The sequence below is a fragment of the Dipodomys ordii genome, unplaced genomic scaffold (assembly GCF_000151885.1).
Source record: "Dipodomys ordii isolate 6190 unplaced genomic scaffold, Dord_2.0 Scaffold3, whole genome shotgun sequence".
In the NCBI taxonomy this organism is placed as follows: Eukaryota; Metazoa; Chordata; class Mammalia; order Rodentia; family Heteromyidae; genus Dipodomys; species Dipodomys ordii.
Window position 1 is genome coordinate 1,519,929 of NW_012267219.1, and position 8,214 is coordinate 1,528,142.

The following is an 8,214-nucleotide window of genomic DNA, read 5'->3' on the forward strand; positions in this document are numbered from 1 at the left end:
CTTGAGCTGAGGAGCTGAGAGACAGCACCCAGGCCCAGAGTTCAAGCCCCACAACCAACCAAAAAAAAAAAAAAAAAAAGAGAGAGAGAGAAAGAGACAAGCACTGATGACTCATGTCCATAATCCTAGTTACTCCAGAGGAGATTTTAGGATAGCTTGAGCAGACAAACCTGCGAGATTATCTCCAAATAACCAGCAAAAGACTTAAACTGGACGCTGGGGCTGAAATGGTAAAATATCAGCCATGAGAGAAAAAAAAACAAGTGAGAGTGCAAGAGTGTGATGCCTTCAGTTCTAATACTGGCTCAAAACTAAAACAGCTGGGAGGCTGGGATGTAGCTCAGTGGCAAAGCACTTGCCTAGCAAGTGCAACGTCCTGGGTTCGATCCCCAGTACCAAAAAAGAAAAGACAAAAAAAATACAGTTAAAAAAAACCCAAACAAAAAAAATAAATAAAACAGCTGGGGGTTTATGCTGGTAATCCTTGCTACTCAGGAGGCTGGGATCTGAGGATCAGGGTTAGAAGCCAGCCTGGGCACAAAGTCTGTGGGACTCTTATCTCCAATTAATCACAGAAAAAGCTAGAACTATGGCTCAAGTAGTAGAGTACTAGCCTTGAGCAAAAGGAGCCCAAGGACAGAACGTAGGCTCAGAGTTCAAGCCCCAGGACCAGCAAAAAATTAGTAAATAAAAATCAGTTGGCACATGACAGAACAGACAAACATGCTTCTTACCACCTGCCTGCAGCCATCTGCCTGAACTAATAACTTTGTATAGTCTGTAAATAATGTCTTTTTTGGGGGTCCGGTCATGGGGCCTGAACTCTGGGCCTGGGTGTTGTCCCTCAGTTCTTCAGCTCAAGGCTAGCGCTCTACCCCTTGAGCCACAACACCACTTCCGGCTTTTTCTTTTTGCTTATGTGGTGCTGAGGAATCGAACCCAGGGCCACAGACATGCAAGGCAAGCGCTCTACCACTGAACCACCTTCCCAGCCCCTGTAAATAATGTTTAAATATATCACTGGTCCTTGGTAGAAAAAAAGATTCATCCATCTCTGCAAGTAAGATTAAAGAACTAGGCACCTCTTCCCTGGAGTCTGGGAACTGGCCTCACCTTGGCCTTAACTGCAGCAGCAGCTAGGGCAGCGGCAGCAGCAGTGGAGAGGTTGCCTTCACCAATGTCCCGCTCCACCTTTGTCTTCCTCTCTCCCTCTGACTCCACTTCCTTCAACACTTCCTCCTGCCCTTCCTTTGGCTCTTTCTCCTTTTCAGGATCAACTGAGCCAAGACAAGAGGTGAGTTAGCTTGACATCTTCACATCTTTTTCCTTGTCCCTGCCACCACTCTGAGGAGCTCACCTATTGGTTCCCCATCACTCTTTTCTGACTCCTTCTCGCTGTCACCTTCTTTTCCTTTCTCTTCGTCTTTCTTGGGAGCCTCACTTGTTTTTTCCTTAGCTTCCTCTTCTACAGCCCCTCCTCCTTCTCGGGGTTCCTAAAGTCCCAGTGAAAGAAAAGGAAGACATTACTGAAGGCAAGAGCCGTGACTAGGTCTCACACAAAAGGCCCAAACTGGGGCCTTTTATTTTTTCACTCTTCCTCTTCAGAGTGATCAGGCTCCAGGAGACTGCCCCTGTCAGATTCCCCATCACCACCAAACCATGCCTGGCAGCCCCTCACATCCGCAGGTCATTCCTTCTATACCTTGGGCTCCTTCTTCTCATCTGCAGCCTGGTTCTCCACCCGTGCCTCATCAGTCCCACTTTCCTCTGGGCCATTGGAAAAGCAAAGGAAAGGAAAGGAAAGATGTCTGATACAGAGTCTGTGCAACACTTTCCCACCAGCCCTTCTACCAGCAAAGTTCACTGAGAGGACCAATAGAAGACAAAGCCCTTAACATCCTGGGGAAAATAAAATCCTACCAGTTTTCTTACTTGTGATGTGCCCAATACCAATGAGGGACAGGAATGGTACAGGAAAGCCAGAGGGCTCCAGTTCTTAGTAAAAGGATAGAAAACTAGAAACTTGCCAGGCCTTACCAATGCGCTCAGGCTCATCAGATGTGGTTCCTGCAATGCCACTGCTTTCTAGACCAAAGGCTGGATCTGCCTTGCCCGTCACCTTGGCTGCTTCTTCTACTTTCCGAACATGGGCCTCCACTAAGGCTGTGGGGACTTCTTCTTTCATTTTTGAGAACTCCTCTGTAAGACCCAAAGGAGACCAAGGTAGGATAGCACAGGTGGGCAGTTATGGCTATCCCTGGGGAAAGCTTCCTCATAGCCCATCTCTTCTCTAAGACCAGCATGGAGCCTTGAAAGGTACTTGAGCCAAGGCTGCAACAGACAAGGCCAGCACGGCAGCCAGTCTTGAAAGGGTTTCACAGTCTGAGAATCCAGTCCTTCAAAAGGAAACTAAGAATGCTAACTCCCCCCACCCTTCCCTCTTACCTAGGGCTGACTTCGCAGCAGCAGAGGCCACTCGGGGATCGACGACAGATGCCAGAAAGGCAACAGTGCTCATAACAGGATTGCCCGACTGGCTAAAGGGGATGGGCTGGTAGGCCAGGGGTCCCAGGGAGGCCTCTGAGTCTTCCAGATATGGGTCTTCAATAGGAAGCCGAAGAAAATGCAAGATGCATTCGTCCTGGGTGCGACTTCCCACATGCTCAGATACTTTGTTCCAGTCATCCTTGTACATTTCCAGGGCCTGATAGTAGTGGTGGAGATAACTCCGCTTACTTAGCCACTTTTCTTGAAGGCCAACCTCCCTTCCCCTAATATTCTACTAGGGGCAGCTGGCCTCAAAACTTTTTGTGTTCTATTATTTGTGTACTCTGTTGGGTCCAAAGGGAATCTTTAAGTAGCACTAAAGAAGGATATAGAGTTAGTAAAATGGCCCAAATCCTGGGCCTGGAGTTGTTTCTGGGACAGGTGTCACAGGCATCGGATAGGACAGAGATTGGGGCAAGATCATGCTCTGTTCATGCCAGGCTCCACAAGCTCTCCCCGCTTACAAACATGGCTAGTACCCTAGCCAATTCTGTATTCATAGCAGGCCTTCCCTTGCCTTGTCCCAATTACCTCCAGGAGTAGCAGGGTCTCCTGTTCTGTCCATTCTCGAGTGGCACTGGCTGCAGCTTTGCTCTGTAGAGGAAACATGGGCAGGGGGAGGGTTAGGAGACAGGAGCCTACAGCCTGCAAGGAGCACAGGTTCTCTGCTCCAAACCCCCTGTCCTCATACCTTGGAGGGCACATTCTTCTTTGTGTACATGTCTGTTCGAAGCCCAAAGTTTTGCATGTCTGTTGGTTTCTCTTTGCCTTTGTCAGGAAAGTTGAGCATTTGCTGGGAAGCAGAGCTCTGCTATTTTTGGAAGAGAAAGAAAGAGGTGAGTACAAGTGACCAGAGGGAGACAGGAGCAGACAGAGAGAGAAAACAGACAGAAGGAGCCAGGGATGTTCCTGGGTGGGACTTCCTCCCTTACTGCTGCAGTTCCTCTGCTCTCATGTCTCTTCTTCCCGGGCAGGGGCCCCCCAATAAAGGGGCAAATAAGAAGCCCAGCGGGGTCTGGACCCCACCTACCAGCTCTGGCTTGCCCTTAGCCGTCTCTGGCACCAGGTCATCCAGCTCTTTGCCCTTCCGCCCAGCCTTGGTATCAGCATCAACCTGGCGGCCCTAGGGGACAGAGCTTGGCGTCATGGAGGCTGGGCAGGAAATGGTCAGGCCAAGGCCCTGGAGGCCTTAAGACCAAATGCTAGGCAGCCCACAAGCTCTGGGGGGAGGGTACTCATGCCACTGTTCCATGCGCCCTCCATGCTTAATTCGACATGTACTTGGCATGATACCCATTTGTATTCATATATATCTTTATAGATTTTCTTAGGAGCTGGAAAATTAGGTTCTAATCCTAGATTAGGTACTCTGTGACCTTGGGCAAGCCACATAACCTTTCTCCTCTCATTTTTTATAATGTATGAAATGGAAATGGAAAAAATGGAGGTGATAATAATTATGAGGCAAAAATGAAAAAAGTGTGGGAAACATAACAGAATTTAAAAAATTCACCCAAGTTAACTTTAAGCTATTTTTCTCTAACTGCTCCATTAGCCTGTCTCTTCCCTAAGGACAACTTTTCTCCCTCAGCAATTTTTTGCAGCCTTAACTATTTAGTTTGAGAGGGAGAGTACTAAACAAACACATGGTACTGACTCCTGTGGCCTTTTGAATCCCATGGAAAAGGAAGAAACCTCAGAACACCTTTACCCTCAGAACTTATGAACCTTTAAAAAACAGGAAAAGAAAAGTCCAAAGAAGCCCAGCCTTAACCACGCCCACCCTATCCCACAGCCCCTTACCCTACCTGTGGGGTCTTGGGTTGCAGAGGAACCAGCCCTGATGGTGTATCTGCCAAGACATGGAAGTGAGAGGTGGGAGGAGGCCCCATTGGGGTTGGTCGACTCTCAGCATCCACTTGGTAGTTAATAAGACCCCACTGCTCCAGGAAGGCATGGACCCTGGAAGAAGAAAGTCAGAATCAGGTCAATCGGGGCAGCCAAGAAGGAGGAGAGGGCCAGGAACATAAAGCTCCCTTTCCCCCTCACCATTGCTCTCCCATCATTCATGCACCCCCTAAACATCAGTCAACCCAAGGTACCCATTTCCAGTCTGGACATTTTGGGGTTTTTTGCCAATAGTGGGGCTTGTACTCAGTGCCCAGGTGCTATCCCTGAGCTCGTTTTTTGCTCAAGGCTAGCACTCTACACGTTGAGCCACAGCTCAAAGTTTTCTGGTGGTTAATTAGGGATAAGAGTCTCGACTTTCCTGCCCGGCCTGGCTTTGAATTGTGACCCTCAGATCTCAGCTTCCTGAGTAACTAGGATTACAAGCGTGAGCCACCAGTGCCCAGCTTGGTGGACCTCTCTCTATGGTCACTCATTTACTAAATATCTCTTCCTGCATGGCTAGTAAAGCTTATCTTTAGCTATAGATGTGCCTATTCTTTTATTCTATATTCTCAGTTCCACAAGTCAACTTATTCCCCTAACCTGTTTATTATATGGTCTTTCTTCTGCCCATTCCATCTTCCTTCATAGGTATCTCTAGTTCTGCCTAACAGTCAGGTATCTTCACATGGCTCACCTCATTATGGCACACACATCACCCGCCAGGTTCCGGCGGCAGGCAGTAGAGGTGAGATACTCCTGGGGGTTCAGTCGGTAAGTGTCGATCATAAAGTTTCGATAGGCCAGGTAGCTTAGAAGAGAGGTAAACAAGAGAAAACAATAAAAATTGTTGGCAGGAAAAGGATAGAAAAGCCGGGTGCCGGTTGCTCACACCTGTAATCCTAGCTACTCAGGAGGCTGAGATCTGAGGATCGCAGTTGAAAGCCAGCCTAGGCAGGAGAGACTGTGAGACTCCTATCTCCAATAAAACTACCAGAAAACCGGAAGTGGCGCTGTAGCTCAAGTGGTAGAGCGCTCGCCTTGAGCTGAAGAGCTGAGGGACAGTGCCCAGGCCGAGTTCAAGACCCACAACCGACCAAAAAAAAAAAGAGAAAAAAAAATCTAATGATATTTTTTGTATGAAAAAGATGAAAAGGAAGCCAGGCACTAATGGCTCACATCTGAAATCTTAGCTACTCAGCAGGCTGTGATCTGCCAACCTGGATAGGAAGGTCCATGAGTCTCTGTAAAGCCAGAAGTGGAGCCATGGCTCAAATGATAGAGTGCTAACCTGGAGCAAAAAGCTCAGAGACAGTGCCCAGGCCCTGAGGTCAAGCCCCATGACCACCACCAACAACAAAAAAAGATTTGATTTAATAACTATTTACTAGCTATATGACCTTATCCAGGTGACTTAGGGCAACTAAACCTTTGAGCTAGAGGCACAGATCTGTGGTAAAAAAGACTGCCTAAGAAGCAAGTTCAAACCCAATACACATCACACACACACAAAATCTACACTTCAGTTTACTAACCTATAAACAGAGATTAATAAACATATGATAGTGTCTGGGAGACAGTAACCCATCAACAGATGTAGGCAAATATCATCATTTACTTCTGTGTGTGTGCTGATCCTAGCGCTTAAATCACAGTCTAGGTTCTGTTCTGCTTGTTTTGTTTTGTTTTTTTTGGGGGGGGCGGAGGGGTCCAGTCTAGGGCCTGAACTCTGGGCCTGGGCGCTGTCCCTCAGCTCTTCAGCTCAAGGCTAGCGCTCTACCACTTGAGCCACAGCGCCACTTCCGGCTTTTTTCTTTTTGCTTATGTGGTGCTAAGGAATCGAACCCAGGGCCTCATGCATGCAAGGCAAGCGCTCTACCACTGAACCACCTTCCCAGCCCCTGTCCTGCTTGTTTGTGCCCAAGGACAACACTCTACCATTTGAGCCATAGTTCCACATTCGGCTCTTTGGTAGTTAATTGGAGATAAGAGTGCCTGAGAGGGGCTGGGAAGGTAGCTCAGTGGTAGAGTGCTTGCCTTGCATGCATGAGGCCCTGGGTTCGATTCCTCAGCGTCACATAAGAAAAAAGCCGGAAGTGGCGCTGTGGCTCAAGTGGTAGAGTGCTAGCCTTGAGCTGAAGAGCTGAGGGAAAGTGCCCAGACCCAGAGTTCACGCCCCATGACCAGACCCCCCCCCAAAAAAAAAAATGCCTGAGATTTTCTTGTTCAGGCTTGCTTTGAACTATGATTCTAAGATCTCAGCCTCCTGAGTAACTAGTATTACAGGTGTGAACCACTGGCACTGTTACTATTTTATACCAAGAATTAAGTTTCTGTTATTGCCAGCATATCATACTGAATTATTATTACCTGGTAATTACTTTCTATCTTTCACTGTTTTTACCAGGAAGAAGCATGGTCAAAGAAACTTGGTTAGCTGAGCATGGTGGTTCATGCTTGTAACCTTAGTTCTAGGAAGGAACAGAGGTTGAAAGGATCTTAGCTCAACGCTAGCCTAGGCAAAAAGTTGTCAAGGCTCCATTTCACCAGATAGCTGGGTGTAGTGCGCATGTCTGTCATCTCAGATGCACAGGAAATATAAATAAGAAGATTATGGTCCAACCTGGCCCAAGCAAAAATATGAGACCTTATTCCAAAAGAATAACTAATACAAAAAAGGCCTGGGGGTGTGGCTCAAATGTAGAGCCTAGCAGTGTAAAGCCCTAAATTCAACCCACAGTACCACCAAAAAATATTTAAAAAGAAACATAATAAAAAGATAAAATGACCTTCCAGGAGGGAAAGCTGAGAAATGGCTAGAAAGAAAATTCATTTGGTTTAGTTCTCAATCTCATCCACTTCACCATGTATTTTTCCTGAAGCATCCCTAACCATAGAACATTGTCAAGTCTTAACCACAGCCAAGGAGACTGACGTCAGGCAAAACCTTAAAGGAGGGAAGATGCCGGAAGATCATGCCTGTAGTTCTAGTCACTCAGGAGGTCGAGATCTGAGGATCACAGTTTAAAGCAAGCCCAGGTAGGAAAATGAAACTCTTGCCGGGCGCTGGTGGCTCACGCCTGTAATCCTAGCTACTCAGGAGGCTGAGATCTGAGGATCGCAGTTCAAAGACAGCCTGGGCAGGAGAGACTGTGAGACTCCTATCTCCAATAAACCACCAGAAAACCGAAAGTGGCGCTGTAGCTCAAGTGGTAGAGCGCTCGCCTCGAGCTGAAGAGCTAGGGGACAGCGCTCAGGCCCAGAGTTCAAGCCCCACGACCGACCAAAAAAAAAAAAAAGAAAATGAAACTCTTATCTCCTTTGCCAGCAAAAAACTGTAAGTGTAGACTTATGTCTCAAGTAAATAGAGCTTTGAGCAAAAAAGTCAATGATAGCATGAGACCCTGAGTTTAAGCCCTAGTGCTAGCACACACACACACACACACACACACACACACACAAAGAAACAAAACAACCCCCCCCCAAAAAAAAAAACAAGACAAAACAAAACTTTTTTGTTGAATAGATCTCACTCTGCAGCTGGCCTCAGTGTTGCTATTTAGCCCAGACTGGCTTCAGATTCACAATCTTACTACCTCAGACTCTCAAGTGCTAGGATTATAGATGTGCATTAAGACTTCTAGCCAATGGGGCTGGGAAGTTGGCTCAGTGGTAGAGCGCTTGCCTTGCATGCCTGAGGCCCTGGGTTCGATTCCTTAGCACCACATAAGCAAAAAGAAAAAAGCCGTAAGTGGCGCTGTGGCTTAAGTGGTAGAG

The 8,214-nt window shown here is 47.3% G+C and overlaps 1 protein-coding gene across 1 annotated transcript in view; it reads right to left on the minus strand.

Moving 5' to 3' along the window:
- Smarcc2 (SWI/SNF related, matrix associated, actin dependent regulator of chromatin, subfamily c, member 2) overlaps positions 1 to 8,214 on the minus strand; it is a 50,893-nt gene that overhangs the window by 5,322 nt on the left and 37,357 nt on the right. Inside the window, exons 16-25 of the mRNA XM_013018343.1 lie at positions 5,135 to 5,248; positions 4,356 to 4,509; positions 3,578 to 3,670; positions 3,239 to 3,358; positions 3,079 to 3,141; positions 2,446 to 2,704; positions 2,038 to 2,199; positions 1,703 to 1,767; positions 1,358 to 1,493; positions 1,105 to 1,277 (exon numbers count right to left, since the gene is read on the minus strand). Of these exons, the coding sequence (XP_012873797.1) occupies positions 1,105 to 1,277; positions 1,358 to 1,493; positions 1,703 to 1,767; positions 2,038 to 2,199; positions 2,446 to 2,704; positions 3,079 to 3,141; positions 3,239 to 3,358; positions 3,578 to 3,670; positions 4,356 to 4,509; positions 5,135 to 5,248 (1,339 nt within the window). The remainder of the gene's footprint in view (positions 1 to 1,104; positions 1,278 to 1,357; positions 1,494 to 1,702; positions 1,768 to 2,037; positions 2,200 to 2,445; positions 2,705 to 3,078; positions 3,142 to 3,238; positions 3,359 to 3,577; positions 3,671 to 4,355; positions 4,510 to 5,134; positions 5,249 to 8,214) is intronic.